Consider the following 20,014-nt stretch of genomic DNA (forward strand, 5'->3'; position numbering starts at 1 on the left):
AATTCCTTGTTTATTGTGTTCTTTTGTTTCTGCCTGCTCATTGTGTTCCTGTTAATGTTTTTGTTCTCCCTTGAAAAACAGATTTTAATCTCAATGAGAATGTCTGAATACATTAAAATTAGAAAAAAGATAATGGCCCGATGTATTGCAGAGGTGTTTTTTTTCTTTTCTAATAAAGTTTGTATCCTTCTTTTAAAGACGTTCAACCTCGGCACAAACCAGCAAGCTGCGACCCGAGTGCCACAGAAGTCAAAGAGCCGACAAACACCGCCAGTCCTCACCCCAACCAGTTTCTTTAAAATAACTTGTGGCCAATAGATGAAGCTCTTTTTGCCCAAAGTTGGACAAGTGTGTTAAAAGTAATAGATGTAAGAAAGAAGGGGAACGTCTACACAATCTTAAGCTTCACTTTAATAATTCAATTCTCTTGGAGGCAGCGTTTCGATCTGCAGGTTCTTCTCCAGGCGTGTATTTTCATAAACGTGGTATTAGCCTTCAAATTCATTTTAACTAAACTACATTTATTTGGTAAATATCACAAAGAACTTTGTTTTTCATCCGGTCTGAAACAAAATGATAAACCTGAATAATGTAGGACCTTTTCAATCAATGCCCAGGCTTCAAAGAGGACCCCCGTCTCTAAACAAGCAGTTTCAATTCCATATGCTGGAGGACCTGCAGCCTGTTGCTGGATTAAGTGAAATGTGAAACAGCTCAATAATGAATTGATTGACAGGGCTAATGATTCACAACTTGGGGGAGAGCTGCAACAAACAACAAAAACAATAGGGAGAGAGAGACAGGAAGGCAGTGGATGCAGCTCTCCAGGACCAGGCTTAGAGACCACTACTCTCAGCCAATGTACACACTACACTAATGCCATCATTAGGAAACAGAAGAAGTACATGGTAATGAAGCAGCTGGCGTTCTAGTTCACTTACCTTGGATCCTCGCTCATTAAAGATAATCTCCACATCTAAAATCTTTCCAAATTGCTGCAGAGAGAAAAGAAAAAGAGAAGAGCAGAGAAGAGATGGAGTTAGAAAGCCTCGCTGACTAAATTCATGAGGACGACGACCGGAGAAAGAAAAACCATTAAGGCAATATGGAAATGGTGGTCAATTTGCATTTGTTAGCTCAGCAAACACTTCTTGAAGCTCGCTGGCGTGGTTTGAAAAGAGAACTCGTAGCTGCCGCTGCGCGTCTCTCGGTACTTTACGAAATGAAATCACAGTATTCGTAAAAGTACTTGATCTGTGATTACGTGGCAGTGTTTATGATGTAAGTTTGCTCGCCTGTTTCGACACAAAGAGAAGAGCGGCGTCGGACGGTGTTTTGATGTCGTCTTGAGACGCGGACCCCGACACCTCCGCGATCACCTCGGGGAAACTTGCTCCTTCGAGTCTTGTGAAGAGTTTAGTTGATTATTTCTACCTTTCTCTCTGTTTATAGAGCCTCCTTCTCTTCTATTCTTTATTCTCTCATCCTCTCTTTGTTTGTGTGCTCTCGCAGTCAACAGGACCTAAGGGCCGGTCCCCGGGGGTTAACACGCTGCAGCCTTTCGATTTTAACAGGCCTGCCTTCGGATCATTAGAAAACAGAGGAATGAAAGTAAACTGTAAGTTCCTTTAATGAGTGGAGTGAGAGCGACTTTTAATTGCTGTCTACAATGGCTGTATTATTTCATTAAAAGTAATTACCCTGTCAAGCGGTCCGCGTCGCCTTCATTTCAGCACAACAGGGAAGAAATGGGCCTTTCCATGTGGTCGACACTCAATGGGAATGGATGGATCGTTTGACTGAGCCACTAATAGGGGTTAGGAGGAGCCGGCTATTATCTGGCTGGAGTGAGTGGAGTGGACTCCAGGAGATGAGCGTTTATGGGTTAGCGGGAAAACGTATGTTTCCCCTCATTTCAAAGAACGCAGCAAGCTCAACGCACCAAGTCGCCAAGCCAAAAACAGGCTTTGTCATTTAAATCCACCACAGGGCGTGTCCTCTCCCCTATGCGTCTGCTCGTGTTGAAACTAGTTCTATAGATCCTAGACGCACATCTGCTTCATATGGCGCTCGGCTCCACTGATTCGAATGGGGAGCGTTGGCTCGATCACGCACGCAGGCATTTATATCCCAGCGTGATGCCCCTTTCTCGCCTGAGAAGACAATGCTTCCCCCACGCAACGTGCAGATGCTAATTGTTTTAACCGAGCGTAATGGGCTTGTGGCGTCGATTAATTAGTTTCAGAGGAAGTCATCTTTGTGGATTTCCACATGGCGCTGGGGACTGCTCGCTGCTCACCAGTGATCTCATGCACTTCTATTCCCACCCACCTACTTGCTCTCAATCTCTCTCTCTCACTCACACACACACACACACACACACACACACACACACACACACACACACGGGGAGAAACAGCTGCATCAGCAGCCCCAATAAACAATAGCTTCAATGGGAGGACAAGGGAGAGACTGATGTCATCTAGGAGGCTGCAGCTACATGCATCCATCCATAGATTAGAAAAACCATCCAATATCTGTATGAAAATAAAAAAGCATTAAGAGAAGCATCGAATGATGATACTGGGGGTTTGCATGTTTTATCTAATTTATCAAACTCGTTATGTTTCAATTACGGCTTAACTGGAGCAAATCATTCCCGTGCTTTTGAGACATTTGAATGTTTTTATTTGGTTTCGCATTTTTTTTGTACATTATAATCTGCCCTCAGTACATAATGGGGTATGGTGATTGGGCAAAAATATTAGTGACTGATTAAATACATCTGCAGTTATTTTTTTATTTTGCTGGTTTTGTGTTCTGCTTCCTAATTAAAGTGCAATTACTCAATAGAGCCACAAGAGGGAGTCTACTTCGGTTTTGTTGAATTGAGCTAGATTGGAGAGTCGTGCATAGACACGATTAACAAATGTCGTGTTGTTGTCCTGTCTGTGTTATGTAAACAAAGCACCCGCGTGGAAGCCTGCTCTGAGTAAGTTCAGTGCTATCACGGAGCTTATGCTACGTAACCAAGCTGTTTGTTTTCATCAACGCTACCACGTTTCAGGTCGTGCACCCTAAATATTTACGGATCAGAGCAGAATAAAAACAGGATGGGAAATGTACCAAGTAGTTGCAGCAAACAGCTCCTTTTTCCGAGGCTGATCGTGCAGCACCCCCAACTTCTGGGCAATCACTTTTGTTCACATTGGTGATGGCCACAGGTTGACCGGTGCAAGGCATCCTGCCTCCAAACAAGAGCGCCACGACTTGGACTGATTGCCGACAGCTGCGTCACTGAGTTTCTGTTCCAAGGTTCTGGCTGAACTGAATGCAAGTCGTTACTGTGTTTTCTGTTTAGTGTGAACGTCTGTTTTCGGCAATTTATTCATCGTATTATCACAAACTGATTGCACATAATTGCCAACCTGACCCCATTCAGGTTAGCAGTTAATTGGGGTCAATTCCCAACTTGAATGGCCAGCTTCAATTGCAAACTGATAACAGACTGACACCGTCTTATTGCATTTTTATCAGCGTCTCGATGCATGAATTTGATGACGACAACCGACTTCGACGACTGTCAGAGATGTTCTGTGCCGCTGACCATTTCAAAGGGGATGACACTGCACCAAGGTTTTGTGGTAGCGTGACTGCACCATTAAGAACACAGGTCGTGCTTGTATGTTCAATAACAGGGCTGTAACTTGACTCTTGGGTGCTTTTCCATTTATTTTCTTTGTAAACCACAAAAGAAGAGGCTACTCGGAAACAGCTCTGGCTAGACAGCGTCTGTATTTTAAGAACACTAGTGTTTTTGTCTTTCTGCACTTGGAAGTGATAATCGACTATATTTACTAGACCTCAAGCTTCCAAGTGTGGAAGCAACAAACAAGATTGAGGCCCTTGTGCCTCCACCTTTGATTAGCCTGAATATCTTTAAGCTCTTCAGAAACCTATAATTACGCTACGGCGCCCTGTGTATTCAAACAGAGCACGCTCAGGCGCAGTGACAGTTGGAGTGGTGGTGGTGGGTGGGGGAGTGCAGAGGTCCTGATTGCTCTGGGGAGCGCTGCGAGAGCCCTTACGCTCGCTGCAAGAAGCACTGCTGAAGAACCCAGTCACACAAACGAGGGCACCCTCAAGCAGCGCAGCATGGGCGCCGCGCAGAGCTCACTCGCGCTTGGAGTGTTTTCATTTCCCCCACACTTACTCACTCTCAGAGATCACAGTTTCTAATTACTGATTAACGTCCGCTGCGGTTGCCCTAATGAGGCCTTCATTCAGCGCCTCGTTAAAAGCTCACAGGTTTCTCCACACCCTTAACCCTGTGATGTCAGGGTGGATTTCAGGCCCTCCCTTCTCGTTTGAACGCCGCCTACCGTTGTCGAAACCTTCGTGGCGCTCAGCGGAGACAGTTTCCCCGTGCCGTGTGGGAGCAGATGGAGGCTCCTGGTGGGGGCTTTGCTCTGCTGTAGACGCCTTCTCTAGTGAGCCGTGCCGCACTTCCACTCTCTCTCTCCTCTGTCTTCCCGCCTGCATGTCTGTGGCCTTCACTCATGCGTAACAGTAATGGCGTATTGAGCCGGTGGCGCTAGAGAAGCCATTAGAGCTAGAGGGATGAGGCTTTGCACGTGCTGATCGCACAAAGGCCCATTGTGGAGGCCATGTCAGAGGGTGGAGCAGACCAGCTATCGCCTCGCCAAGCTCGACCCAAGACAATTGATCCCACAATTCTCTAGTGTGCCAACCACCAAGAATGAAAGGAAGGTGCAGGTAAGAGGAGGGAACGGGCAATGTGGGTGGGCTGTGATCAATTCTGTATCATATATCTGCACGAGCCAGTCAGGCACACAAAGCTTCCAAGCTAATTACTGAGGTGATTTGGATTCCACACGACCTGCACCAGAGCTGGGAACAATAAAGCCAACAATCAGAGAGAGAAAGAGAGAGCAAGCACGCAGCCATGTTGTCTGCAATTTATAAAGCCACAGCCACGGCTCGCGAGTAATTAATATCATCAGCTGGATGTTGTCTTCATAACGACGAGAATTAACGCCTCTGGATTCTAATGATCCAATTAGCGCATAACATTTAAAGTACATTTTTGGCAATCGTCTCCATTCAGATCCATTATCGTTATTGAATAGGGGATGTTTGGTTCAATTGGTATCGAGGCTTTTGTGAGACACGAGGGTGAGCTGTTGAACTGTATATATTGGCTCATTAATTGCAAAGAGACAGAGAGAGAGAATTTCTGTGGTGGACCTCTCGTATGTTGATATGTAATCTCATTGCATTTGTCAGCAGCTGACCGTTCTGTGTGTAACTTCTAGAAAATAAGACTGTTTAATGACCTGTGGAGACTACCCATTGTATACGCTCTGATATACGAGAACAAAACAGAAACAGAAATTAAAGTTAAATCTGTTTCCCCCCCATTTTCTTTGTATTTGTCCTCATATTTTACGATTAAAATTACCCTCACGTCAGTTGTTCAGGGGACACGGTAGCCTAAAAAAAGCCCGACAAAGCGAGCCGCAGCTCTCTGGGAGAGCAGACAAAGATGAAGAGTAAAATCATTACCGCACCGGGCTCCTCTAACTTCTCCCCAGTGCCCAACCTGCAGTGCAGCGATGAGTTCAGCTGTTTGCTTTTAAAAACTCAGAAGACACTCCTCCTTCTCCCCCTTCTGACAATGTAGTAATCAATGCATTAACTAGATGACAGTTTAAGCGCTGGCTTTGCTCATTAAATACGCGTCCTGTTGTGTGGTTTAGATTGTTTTCCCAGAAGCTTCATACTCACTTTAATAAAGATATAATAATTTGCTCTGACTTTAGAGGATGCGCTCTTTAATTAGAGTGAGGTGGGACCGCTCAAGAACAACAACTGCTAGCATGTCAGATTCTCGAGTGCTGACCTTTAACTTTACATCCAAATACAATGTTTTTCATATATTCTGCAGAAACTTTGCTGTCGGTTTGGTTACCCGAGTGAGCCTGTGTGTTTCAGGCTTTGTTGTAGGATCGTTCTTCACATTGCAATAAACAGTACATACACTAATACAACAGGAACCTTCTTCAAGTGCCAGATTTTTGATTAGTTTTTCTTGCAGGGAAACTATTTTTAAAGATGTCCCAACTTGCACAAGTGGACACCGAGCATTCTGATTGGTGCAAGTGTCCTGCTAGTTATTATATGTAGTATCCCCCAGTTTTGGCAAAAGCATGAAAAAAAACCCCAAAACAACCCCCAACCAGTCACAGCTATAGCTGCCCAGAGCTCGGCTCTGCCAGAGGTCTCTTCCTGTTTAAAAAGAACTTCTTCCTCCCCACTGTCGCCACATACTTGCTCTGAGCGGGTTATCAGATCGTTGGTGTTCTCTGTCTCTCTAATATTGTCGGACTTTTAACTTACAATATGAAACACCTTGAGATTTAATTACAATGTAATAAAATAAGTTAAACCACAGATATTTCATGTAACGTTAAGACTCATCCCGTCATCTGTGGTCGAGCAAGACGGAGCGTGGCATCAGGAAAATAAAACGGCATCTTCTGATTGTTTCAAAGCAAACGTGCAGAAAAGTGAAGCATTGCTGTATTACACGTGCATGTAACTGAAGGGCTTTAATCTATTTAATGTGGCTGCTCTGCTGTGTGTGTGTGTGTGTACTGCAGCTCGGCTCTGCCATCCGAAAGAAATGCAGATCTGCAGCTTGGACCCAAACACGGAGCAGAGGAGAGAGACAGAGACTTCTAATGTGGCTCCATCATGTTGGTGCAGCATAAACATGCAACATGTTTACAAAGATGCCCAACAGACCAATGATGTTCATGCCTTTGTGCTTTATAGTTACACTTCCCACTGAATTAAAAAGAAATCCAGAAGCAACAAGAATTAATCTGATCACATCCCAGTAACAATGAAGATATGGTTTAAGTAATATAACCCCCACAATAAGATAAAAGCAGCGAGAAAGTCATTTATGTAACTTGGGGGGGGGAAGCAAAAACATTTTAGTTCCTTGGAAAAAGCTCCTGGGATTCAAAGTTCTGGATGGAAACGAGGCAACGGCAGAGCCAAGGTGTGATATTTTGAAATTTTTCTCCGAGGTACTCACCCCAAACATTTGCCTTAGGTCAGGGTCCCGGAAGCGGAAGGGAATGTTGGAGACATGTAACCTTTTGGGCTGCTGCTTCTCTGAAGAGTCTGAGTGCTGGAGCTGGAGCTGCTGAGAGCCCTCTGTTTGCGTCACATCATCTGTCTGCCAGAGGGAAACAAACAGAGGAAAGACACAAGCTGCTCATTAGCTGCTACAGTATACTGTACCTCCTGGTCATGAAGTATAGGAGAAGAGGGGGTTGAAACAGGAGGGTGGCAGGGTACGGGGCGGGGTGGAAGGCCTGGCTGACTGACTTCCTCGGCGTCTGCTATTTTTCAATCGGGCGAGAAAGCCAAAGCGATAAACAGCCTATGACTTATAGTGTCAAACCTGAGGTTGTGCATTACAAATCCACTTATTAATCTCTTGCACTTAGCTCTTGAGCAACAGGGAAGATTGAAGGCGCTGACAAAAAGGCGTGGATATAGATCCCACAGAGCCCTGACATGTCTAGACTAAAGACACATTATTGGTGACGTTTGCACACAGCCATCAGAGTGCGAGGCCCAAAGCCCTCAGCGTTGTTGTTTCCATCATTATGCGAATGCTGCGCTGACATTTCTATATAAATGACGTGTCTGATGTCAGTGACAAATTCCACTTGTTTCTTTCTGTGACACCCGTGATGAATTTCACCGAGGGTGCTGGTGGCTTGTCTGTTTAGATGGACCTCGTATTTGAGGCAGTTTTATTTTCTATGGACGAAACCTCATTGGTTAACTGCTCAGCTTATCCTCCCTTCGTATGCACTGCTCTGACATCGGTCCGTCTTTGTATTTGGTCAATAGGTTGCCGGTAAGTGTTTTCTGAAAATGTGTTTTATGCAAATTGATCAAATGAGTGGTTTCTGACCTGCTCGCTCTGTGGTTAAAGTTTAAGCCACTAAACATTTGTCTAAAACTATCAAAATATTCGTTTTAGATGGTAACAAACAGCATCAGTATATGAGCAGCAAGTATCGAGCTGGAGCCAGAAGCATAGACTGCATATAAAAAATGGATGTTAGCTGTTGTTGGTTTGTTTTTTACATATGCCATTTTTGAGTGGATTCCTGTTTTAAAACATTTGGTTTGAGATTTAGAAATGTTGACATCCACTGGGATGCGTGCAACCTAAGGATGGATCCTCTTTCTGTGGAATATTCAATGACTTTGCATATTAAATAAAAAACAACCCATCATAGAAGAACTGTAAGGCCTGATTTTAAAGGTAACATCTTGATGTTTCTGTAGCTGAAACACAAACCAACCGATGTGTTTAAAGTCGTGCTTGAAGGCAGGGTTGGGAACTGTATTTTCCCGAGAGGCCACATGAGGAACTGGGACTCTTGTGGAGCGTCGCACCGATGAGTTTGCAAAGAGGGAAAATTAATAGTGAGCAGAACTGAGTTCAGCTTATTGGTGTGGCCCTCCACGAGAGTCCCAATTTCTCATGCGGCCTCTTGGGAAAATAAATAGCCCAGTCCTGCTTTTAAAGCCTACTCTGCTTTATGTTCTGTTTTACTCTAAATGGAGCCATCATTTACAAAATGACCATCAGGCTATGAAATGACAAAAATACAATTAGGGGTTAATTATGCAGAGAATAAATCACAAGTCAAATCAGCATTTTCTCATCGATTCTGTAAAGTCTGACATCTTTTTGTCGAAAGGTGAGTCGCTTCCTGCTGGCCATTAAACAGAATCCAGGTTAGCTTAGCATAAAAAATAGAAGTGCCAGCTGTTCAGCAAACAGCAGAGGTGCAGTGACGTCCTGGGGTTGTGACAGTGGTACGATATCACTGCACCAGGAAACCTACACTAAACTCTATCACCTCACACTAACTGGGCACATGAACAAAGTTGTGTTTATTCATTTGCACCAGAAAGCACAAACAATAAATAAAGTATATATTAAGCAAAATAAACACGAATGATCTCGTTCTTCTGGTGACAGTGATCTGCATGGTAAACAGGTGAGGTACACATGGGGGGGTCTGCATGCACTGGCGTCATATGAAACACGCTGGTAATAAAGGGTCACACACAAACACACACAGCGTCGTAGGTGTTGGCATTTCTATACTTCAACTCTGGAAAGTGCCGACTGTTAGTGAGCGACAAGAAGTGAACTACAAGCCATTCACTACAATTTCAAATAAAGTTTTAGTGTGAAGCAGCACTGCACAATTCCTATTTGTCTCTCAGAGAGGAAAAGTAATTGCTCTCATGACCACAAGAGGTCACTCATCAAGAAAAGATAAATGCTGTGGTTTTTTTGTGTGTTAGAGACAGTGTCCATTTCTCAAAAGCAAGCATATTAAAAAAAAACAAACAATAAAACGAAGGCTGATTTAGAGCCAGAGCCTCTGGTAAGATACTAAATAAAGAAACGGCGAGAGAGGAGAGGGGAGAACGAGCAACGAGAGTGGAAGTGGCAGATATCGAGAACAAAAGCTGTTTGAATGTGATATGTAAACTGCCAGGTCTCCTGGGAAGTGCTCTCTGAGCATGACACACACACACTATGCTCTGACTGGGAAGTCACATACACGGATGCAATCTTGTACTGATACAGGCGTGAAAAGAGAGTAGGCCGTAGCCAGAGTACAAGCGGTTCGAATGACACGCACGCACACGCCGATAACCCTCACGCCGCTCCGAGGCTGTCAGATGGCTGCAGGCCTCTCGTAGTGATACATTTCCCACCATTTAGGAAATGGGGTAGGGATTTATTCATTATAATTCATCATCACAGTATTATCATTATCATCATGATCGTAATGATGATCGCCTTTATTATTCTCATTATCATAATCACAATCTCCACTGTAATGGCCGTCATTTATTTGGTTTTTATGGCCCATTCCGAGACGGTGACATACATTGTTAGCAGTGACAGTTGTTTGATTCAAGGTCCCGCTTTGTCTTCCCCTGCAGCCGTACAGGTAGGGCGCACTCGTGGCGGCGGCTTCCTAAGTCCCGCCTGCTCTGACCAGAGGTTAACAAGTGATAGAGGACGCGAGAGGCGGGAAATGCACTCGGTCGGCCGGCCGGCTACTAAGGAGTGGATTTGTGACAGAGAGAGACGGGTGGACGGGTCTTAACTCTGCCGTGTCCTCGCGCGCTGGAGGTTAATAGCCTGAGTAGCCATGTTGGGCCCCGGGGGTGACACATTGCAGACAGATGCCGGGACCGTGGAGGGTGACAAGGTACCACAGCCCCGCGGGTCAATCTGTTTCATCGGTCACACATGACACTATCGACCTTTAGCGTATGTTGCCAGACTACAGAGCACCGCTGTCCTCCAGCTCCTCCGCCCGGCTTTTTATCACGGCAGGCGCAGTCGCGTGTTTGCAGACATCCAGATTAACTTTGGCTCGACGCTCTGACAGGCCAGCGGCACACCCCGACACCGGGGGCAAGTACACATATGGAGAACACAAATACTGAACGCCGACTCCCGAGCGCCTCGGACCGTGTCCTGCTAGCTCAGTAACTCCGAGTGTCACCGCGATCCGCGACGGCTGCCTCTGCACGTTGCTCCCGAGGCTCCGACCTGCCTGGTTGTGAGACGCTGGTGCAGCAGTGGAAAATAATTACTTCCGTATTACCATAGGAGGCCACCTTCAGCGGCGCTTTACTGTCCCGACAGCTGCTGTCACGGGCAGGAGGCAGCGGGATGCAAAACATGCCGTCACCGCCAAAGCCAGCAAACCTAAGAGTGAGAGAGCTGTCAACTCCGGCAACTCTCCGGCTTCCTGTTCAGTCATTTCTCTAAAAGACTCCCTTGCTGTTATTTGCAAATCGCCTGCAAAGTGCTCTGCTCAGCACTTTCCCCCTCCTCGCAGAGTGGCATTACAAGAGCATAATTGAAACTATCTGATTGGAATGCTGCCAAGCAGGTAGATTACATCCGATTAAATAGGAGCTGGGGTGGGGGGTTTCTGAGTCTTCGCTCTCAAGAATTATAATGCCAGAGGTTTAATTCATTATTTTCCTTTTCCAGTCCTTCGCCGTTTGTTTTCTTTTTCTAAAGAAGCTGCAAATATAACCTTTCCATCACCTGAGAGAGCAGGGAGTTAAGTGTGGAGTGGAGGATCAGCCCCCACCACCATCTCCCTTCGATTCATATAAACAAGTCCGAGATGGAGGAGTCATTTTCAGCACGCCGGCAACACCGAGACCAATAGATTGTCTTTTGCGATAGGCCGTTTCGGCGCTAATAAAGCTCAGAAACGTGAAAGTCTCCTCTCTCAACTAACTCTGCAGAATCAAAAGCTGAGAAGCCCACTTCAGCTCTGAGGTATGTTTTGGTTGGTAAGAAGCATCAGTGGGGATAAATTTTACATTTAGGGTTGGGCTCACTTGCATCGGGTTTGACAGCTAATCCAAACTGTATCACTGCACTTGAGGCCAAGGAAAATATCGATGACGCATGTGTAATGCCCTCGTGGCAGCCGGTATGAAAACCACACACACAAGACAGATGCTGCCGGTGTGATGTCACCCACTACGTTATGGATTCTGCATTTTAAAGCCCGGACATTAGTGTTTTGGCCGCTTCCATCTCGCTTTTCTTGAGCCAGAAGCCACATTTAGACCCGCGGGTGAAGTGCCAAGTTATCAGCGAAGGCTAGCGAGCTAATGTGACAAGCTGCATTCATTAACTGTACAGGTGCATCGCACAGACAGAGATATCTGCTTTTAGCGTGTTAAGTAACAAGCTAAAAAAGGGTACTAAAACACTATAGTCACCAAAATTGGAGCACAGACTTCTTGGACCATCTGGTGCATTAACCACACAACGGGCCAAATTATTTGTCAGATAATTCCATTAAAATGCTCCAAAAGGCAACAACAGCACAGACGCAGTCGAGAGGTCCAGTTCAGTGCCTCTAATTAGCTGAGAGGAAGCCCATTTTCTGGACACCGTCTGGGCGATGATTGTGGTGGCAACACATGCTCATATTTCAATCTATTTAGATTTTGAAAAGGACATCTACGTTCTCTTAAAGGTTATTTCTGCATGTGGTCTCGATTAATTAGACCGACACTTCGACAGCGTCACAAGGTCTCCTTCACGTTCGTGACGTGCGTCGTGTTGGTTTTGTGCACAACTCTGTGACTCGACACATCTTATTGTTCTGAAAACTTTTAAAAACACACCAGTGAACCTCTGCGTCGGACCGGCTGACGTGCATCTTCATTATAAAGGACACACTATGTACTGTAGCTGGGAACTCTTGCTGCTCTAAAGACTCACTAGAGACCCGACTCCGCATTAATGCACAGCTGAAAATAGTCCCCGACAAATGCGTTGTTTATCTCACAATTGCTAAAAACTACGGCGCCCAGATGTTTCGGGACATTACCGAGCCTCTATATTTGTGAGCGGCGTTTCTGTGAGTTGCGTCTTGAGAGGGTTCGGGCAGCAAGCTTTGAGAGACGGGCTATCGTGCTGTCAGTTTTGGCCTTTTCGTGGGATTCACCCGTTTGCTGACGATAATAGAATAACAGCATCCTCATCCTTTAAACGATCCAGGAGAGTATTTATTTTAGGGAACACTGAGGATATCTTTGAAAAGGGAATTTACACCAGGGGGAAGTAAGCGACTCCTCCCACTTACAGATAACACAGTCATCCCCTTTTAATGGCGGCCTACATGCTGCCATCAGCAGTGTCTCTGAAAGCTACACCCTGGTGGTGTCTCGATCCCTTAAACACAGCTTGTGAGAGATGAGCGTGTGTGCGTGCACGGCTGTATAAGTGTTTGCATGTGCTCGCCCATGTTTTCTGCATGCCCCTGTGTGTTTGTGTGCGCGTCTATGTTATCACAGTCCCCCAGAATACCCTTTGGAAAGTCTTCGTGCCGCTGACACGGGCTGTGAAAAATCTGGAATTGAGTGCTGCCCTAACGCCACTGCCTTAATTTGTTATCTGAAAAGAGAATGATTACTCATGAAATTCAACCAAACCTCAGACTATTTGAACTGAGCCAGATAACGAGCTCAGTTTTTTTTTTTTTGCTCAAGCAGAGCTCCTTGGCAGCCCTCTGCTACCCTCATCTCTAAGGATTTGGAGAAAGTTGGGGGCTGCCTCTCTTCCTCAAGTCGACTGCTTTCAAGTCAGCTTGTTTGAACACGGCACAGAGCGAGGTCCCAGAGGTCTGACTCTGGACAACGCCACCTTCCCAGTATAGACGGTGGACTGGAGACACAGAAGCAGAGAGAAAGAAGTGGAGACAGTCCCCCTGCCTCATTAAAACATACACACTCTCCGTTCTCTGCAGGGAATTCGCACAGAATCCATATGTTTCACTGAATTTTCTCTCTCTTGACTCTTTTTAAGTCTTTAAGTCGAGAAGATGTGCAGAGTAAAGCATCGTCGTGGGGTAGAGGAGCTGAGCGCAGCAGAGTCGAGTCAAGGGAGGAGGAACTTAGGGGGGAGATTCGCAGCGAGTAGCTGATCTGCTCCCTCAATCTGTGTTTCTGCAGGGTGCCCTAATCAAAGGCGCCCGGGCCCGTCTGTGACACCCACAGCAAACAGGCTGGGTCTGTCATTAAAGCTGGGGAACGCAGCGGTGGGCGACACTACCCCACCAGCCCCGGGGATTAGACTCTCTGTTTACACCCCACTAATCTCGTCCCTCCGTCCTCTCGGAGAAAAGACGGGTGGAAGTGAGGAGAGCGTGGATGGAGAGAATGAAGATCGCGCGAGAAGGGGAGAACATGAAGGAAGATGAGGCGAGCTCTCATCTCTCCATGGCCACCATCACTGGGCTCTCTTCACAGCGGGTGAACAGATGAAATGAAATCAAATGCGAAATGGAGAGAGAGTGGAGATGGCGAGCGATAGAGAGCGGAGGGGAGTGGTGGGAAGGAGGAGGAGGAGGAGACTAAACCTCCTGCCAAGTCTCTCCTCACTTTAAATTCTCGTGTCCCAGCCATTACTGTAAGTGCAGCGCATAACCACAGAGCGGTCCGAGTGCGTCGCACAAATCTTCAAATCAAACATTGCCACATTACAGGCCGATGATGATACGACGTGCAGTGCTATTGCCCTGCTTATGCTGTATAAGCACTTTTCTGCCCCCAAATATTCATGGCTGCACCGTAATTGTGAGGCTGGGAAAAATCGAGTTATTAAAGGTGCTCTTCATGAGCGACCCCGATGCCTCTCAGCAGGGCTGTGGCCTCACGCTGACCTCTAGCAGCAGGTGTTTTCATACTAAAGGAGAAAAAGAGGTACGCAGGTCCCGCTTTTTTCATCTCTGCCGGCACTATCCGTCTTTCTAGACGCGCCTCTTAAGTTCGAAGCTAAGCGTTCTCCCTTTTATCTGCATCTACCCCTTGTGAAGGTAAATCTCAGGTCAAGGCATTTTATGTAAGCGCACAAGAACGAAGTGTATGCTATATAATTTAGAATTTCTCTCACAATCCGTTGCCAGAGGTTTGTTTTCTCCTTCGAGTGCCAACGCTTTAGAGGCATGCACTCTCATGATGGAGTGAAAACAGGAGCATTATCATGTCCTGGCACAGACGACGGTGTCTTATGTTCGAAAGAGAAATCTCAAACGCCCGGGTGTAGTTACAGATAATTAGCTGATTTCACTAAGCAGCTGTTGGTTTTGGCTGCTGGAGAAAAGTGCATCTCTTTCTTTTGCTCCTTTAACGGAGGGAGAAGGGCGTGTCCTCCTTTCAGAGAGCCTGAATCATTCATGTCGAAAGCATGTCAAATCTCCTTCACGCAAATAAATAAAACAGCTCAGGTTGACATGTTTTTCTGGGAGCCCCCTAATGGTTCTTCAGATATGCGCTTTCATTTTAGCAGCGCATCGTCAGGCGCCGAGCTTGGCCTGAACATCAAAGCCTGCTGCTGCTGCTGCACATGAATGTGCAGCCGTGCGACTCTCACTGTTAACCCTCACCTTTTAATAACACGGGCTGTTTTTGTGTCTGTGATGCAGGAAACATTCAAATTAGTGTCTGAAAAAAGAGGGGGGGAAGAAAAATGACCTAAAAAAAATGGGCAACAAGGGTTGGGGCCAAAAATTTCACTTACTACTTATGTAAACATAAGAGAGAGAAAAAGTTAATTAAGGCTTTTGAAAAATGCAAATATGTTACAATAACAAAAATAGGCCAGATTTGCATGTTAAAGTAAGAATATGCAGCTTTTTCTGAACAGTAGAAACAGTGACCTCTGTGGCCAGAACGGGTAATTACAGGATTCTGGTGCATTCAGCTCATAGACAGTATACAAAACATGGGTGTAGCAGTGATAATCTCACATGTGGTTCATTCTGGGCTGGCCTTTTTTGCTATACATACTTTTTTTTGAACAGGATATTATGATAACTGGACAAATTCATGTAGTTATATGAGAAAGCAAGCGAGTTTAGTCACCAGCCTGCTTTCCAAAACAGTATTAGTCAACCAAACACGCAGTTGCTGATAAGTCCAAATAACAGACTAATACTATAAGTCCTCACACTAAAACTGGACTGCAGACGTCTTAGACAGACCTAAAAAGCAAGCAATAACAGTCTAAAGTTGGGTATTTTAACACTGAAGCGTATGTAGACCTACTAACATCTACTGGAAGCTGCTTTCTCTCGTGACCTCTGTGAACACTCTCCTGCAGATTTTATAGATTCAGGAACTCATTTTGGTCAAATTAGTTTTGTTTTCTAATTATGGTAAGTAGGGATGGGTACCGATGGCACCGGTTCTGACATAAACGGTAGTAACCAGACCGAAAAGCAGCGCACATTTCGGTGCTTTTTTTTCCTGAGATGTCATACACTTTGAATTCTAGCCAATCATTTTACGTTTCCAAGGATAGTAGGCGGGTCCAGGTACGTACGTTCTTTTAGAGCAGAGCTACAGATTAAAAATGCCCAAGGCGAAGTGGTCAAAGTCTGGCTGTACTTCACAGCAAAAGATGCAAACTCAGCAGCAACAAGTGCTTTAAGCTGATACTGTGATACTGTCAAAGGAGGTAACACCTCGAATCTGGCGACGCATAGCGTTTTTTTTAAAAGCCGAGAAATGCGCCGTATTTGATAGCTTGCTGCGAGACCTCACACCGAGCGCATCTACTGCGGGTGTGGTGCCTGTTATCGGACCCGGAGCAACATCCCCCAAAAACACGAAGAGGAGAGTCCTGGCCCCCAGCCCTGCCAGTGTAGCAGAAATGATGAGGATGATGATGCAGCAGCCGTTCTTCTCTGCGTGAGTAGCTTCATGTTGTTCGAGTGTAATTTACGTTGAGTAGGCTAACCACGTTATTACATTAATGCATGTAAGGTGAACTAGCAAACACCATCATAGCTACATGCGGCTGTCCTCTTGTTTGATGGCAGATACTCCCTTCACCCTGGCCAAAAAGGCTAAAATGACCAAAGAAAAAGTGGAAAACAGCTGAACATGAGAGGTTTTTGGACCGATTTTGTGTTCTCCATTCTTCAAGCACCGGCACCGTTTCAAAAGTACTGATTTGGTACTGGTATCAGATAAAACCTAAATGATACCCATCCCTATTGGTAAGCTTAGCTCCATCTTTTATTATGCATATATTTCATGAGCCAGCCTCAAGTGGTCATTTGGAGAACTGCAGCTTTTAGGGTCGTGAGTTAGCTTCATTTCTGAGCTCATCAGCTGCTCATACAACAGATGAAATCATTTTCTTAGTACAAACCACAAATTTACTGTTAACACACCCACTCAGTGTTACGTGTGCTTCAGCAGAATAAAACCCATTTGTTTGCACAATAGCAGCTTCCTTTGTACACTTTATACTCCTAACTTTAGGAAATATTCAATCACAATCACTGACAGTAATGAAGGCAATGCAAATCCTGCACTAAGAACCACTTTAGCACACGTTATAATAAAGAGAAGAAGCCAGTGTAGAAGTTATTTGATCGGTTGAGGAAGGGAGATCTTTTTATCAACAAATCCAGAAATGCACATAACATGTGTGTGTGATATATGATGTTAATATGTACTTCTGCTGCTGTTACAGTACCACCGTGTTTCCCCTGCATGGTAGACTTTTGGATTTATGGCCGCAGCACCGCGCTGTATTCACAGAGTGCCCCTGAGCCCATGCAGTGATTTGCACCTCAGAATCAGATGTGTTTATAATGCAGATTGCAGATTACAATATTGAAAATGAAATTGTTTTCAGCCTCGTCCCTTGCGTACAGAGATCTCTCTTGATGCTCTTAATCTTTTCATCATCTATGGTACATAACAGAACGAAATTGCCAAATTCTTTGCAGCATTTTCCTGAGATACATTATCATCTTCCCCTTCTTCCCTTCTAAAGACTGAGCCTCTCTAGGATACTTTTTATGTATCCAGTCATGCTGCTGACTTCTTGCCAGTGACCTAATTATTTGTGAGATGTTTGGACTGATGTTTTTTAAGCTTTGAACAATTTTTACAATCTTGTTTTGACCATTTCTTAGGTTTGACTTCTGATTTACTGCCGCTGTACTATTCTTCTGTCAAACATGGGGTTTAATTTGCAGCGATTTAAGGGGTCGTGCTTCTGAATGAGAGTTTATGCTCCAAACTGCACCAGTTTTTCCTCAGTTTTCCGTACGTTACATGTTATTTGGTTCCAGTTATTTGAATCGTGCTTGTCAAGGCCACATTTACTTCCAAAATGTTTTTATACTGGAGCCGAAAAGTTTGAAGACTTTACATGCTGTGATTTGGGATCTGCTGAAAAAGTTTCCTGCATGCACACAGACTTTTCTGTCAATATACAAAGAGGGCAGAACTGGAGAGTTATAGGCAAGGACAGATCATGTAAATATTGACTGAATATTAAACAACAGGCTCACTTCTCAGTGAAACAAGGGAGAGGAAATGAGTCGAGAGAAATCACAGCATTTGGCTAAGCTCACACTGGTAAGCAGACGGAAGAAACCAGTCACGGGAAGAACAGTCGGACATTTGTAACGTTATAATAATACGGATAAAAAAGATAATATGAAGATATTTTACTTGCTGACAGCGTGTTGAGAACAGTGTTTGCAGGTGGTGAAGGACACTGACCGGTGCGGTCGTGGTGGCGGGCGTGCTGTTGTCAGTGCCGGCCGGCTCGCTGTGCGTCTGTGTGGGCGTGTAGAGGGTCATGGCGTGCTCGGGCACCCGGCTCTGCCCGGTGTAGTCCTGCGTCGGGAGCGGGTGAGGTGCCGCAAACTCTGCGGGAATGCCATTCTGTGGGGGAGGCGGGTACTGGGCTGGGGTGTACGGCTGGGCCATCGCTTCTGGGGGGTTGGTGGCCTCTTGGTTACCCTGTGGAAAACGCACAGCAGGAGGCGGGTGTTAGAACTACGGTTAAACTTAAAGTAGGTTGTTTGACTTGTAAAACCAGCATGAAAGAAGCGCAAAGATCCCTGGTGTGATATGGAAGGCAACCAGGGAGAGATGTCCTGCACACCAACTAAGTCGGGGGGAAACAGCCATCATATCACATCTCAGCTCATATTAGAGAAATCCTTGATCTTCTCTAATGAACACAGTTTATGTTGTAGAGCATGGCTTGCTGTTGGAGGGGCAAGAGTCATGGGGAATCTCAATTGCACTTGTGGCAAAGCACAGGAGGAAAGATCAATTAATTGATAAAATTTTGATTAGGGCCTTTGATTTCAATGACAGGTCTGTTAAACCAGCAGCTGCTCCCTCTCCAAGCTCCACTTTCATACTTTTTGCTTTATGAGCTCTCCTGTCTCCGGTTATCGTGTGGACTTTTTTAAAGAGTTTTAGAAAGATTACTTTTCTCTAATTCTGTTTCTGCCGCCTTGAAATTTCAGATTCAGGCAGTTTTATTTTCGAGGCTTGCACGGCCTCTGGCTAAATAAACGGAATAAATCTGCAGAAATCTTCTTTAAATTACGAAAAACCGTGAGCAGAGAAAAACAATGTGAACAAGCATTTGTTTGCACCTTTTTGTACTTTTAGTCAGTACAGACATGTCTCTGTCAGTAGTGTTTTTCATAAACTGTAGATAAAAGATGGATGTAGTTACCCGTGGCGCCGACTGTTTTACTGTTTGGTAATACTTGTATCACAGCCCAGGACTAAGGGTGTGATTCCCTGTAATTAAATAGAATTTCAAAGTATTTTATTTGAAAATGCAATAAAATTATTACCTATACCAATACTGAAAGATATTGATGCTAAAATCAGACACCGAGTCAGAATTTTACAGTAAAAGAAGAAATAAATATGTTGTAAGTAATTTTATGTAATTTTACGTACGTTGGCTTTACTCTTTAGGGCAGATTTTTATATCTTTATTTAATTTTCTTCATGATAATGTGCACGACCAAAGCTTTATTTGACTAATATAAATGTGACCGTTCTCCTTTACCAGCTTACAATACAAAAATAAATACTATAAATACTTGCAGGCCTACAGTATGTGACCTCATAATTATGAGCCAGGTGGAAGTTTCTTTTCTTTTACAGTCACTGTTCGAACATAACTTTGAAAAACAGCGTCTGAAGAGTACAGTATACTTTACATGTAAGATAGTACTGTTATAGTATTGTTTGTTTTTCTGCAAAATTGCAGACACATTACACAGTACTTAAAATCACTAACAGTATAACTGTGCCTCCTTCCCCTCAGGCGACACCTAAATTTACTAACAAACTGCTGACAGGACTTTCTTTCTCTCCTGTAGAAATCTGACTTGTTACCCTCTGGTGCACCTGCCTTTAAGGATGGCGACACAAATATGTAATTTTAAATAAAATACCTTGAAATTCAGTTTTTGATACAGGGTACTTACAGTCTTAGTCACTGAACGTAATCTAAGGTGTTGCCTACTGTTTTCTGAGC

At 44.7% G+C, this 20,014-nt stretch overlaps 1 protein-coding gene across 2 annotated transcripts in view; it reads right to left on the reverse strand.

Annotated features, from left to right (window-relative positions):
- LOC308412042 (RNA binding protein fox-1 homolog 3-like) overlaps window positions 1-20,014 on the reverse strand; it is a 326,231-nt gene that overhangs the window by 22,162 nt on the left and 284,055 nt on the right. Inside the window, exons 7-9 of one of the 2 annotated variants that reach the window (XM_080906116.1) lie at window positions 18,220-18,462; window positions 7,127-7,270; window positions 942-995 (exon numbers count right to left, since the gene is read on the reverse strand). In XM_080906116.1, the coding sequence (XP_080762242.1) occupies window positions 942-995; window positions 7,127-7,270; window positions 18,220-18,462 (441 nt within the window). Of the gene's footprint in view, window positions 1-941; window positions 996-7,126; window positions 7,271-18,168; window positions 18,463-20,014 lie in introns of both variants that reach the window. The other variant, XM_080906117.1, reaches the window with a different exon arrangement.

This window comes from Rhamphochromis sp. 'chilingali' (genome assembly GCF_963969265.1).
Source record: "Rhamphochromis sp. 'chilingali' genome assembly, chromosome: 15".
Lineage (NCBI taxonomy): Eukaryota > Metazoa > Chordata > Actinopteri > Cichliformes > Cichlidae > Rhamphochromis > Rhamphochromis sp. 'chilingali'.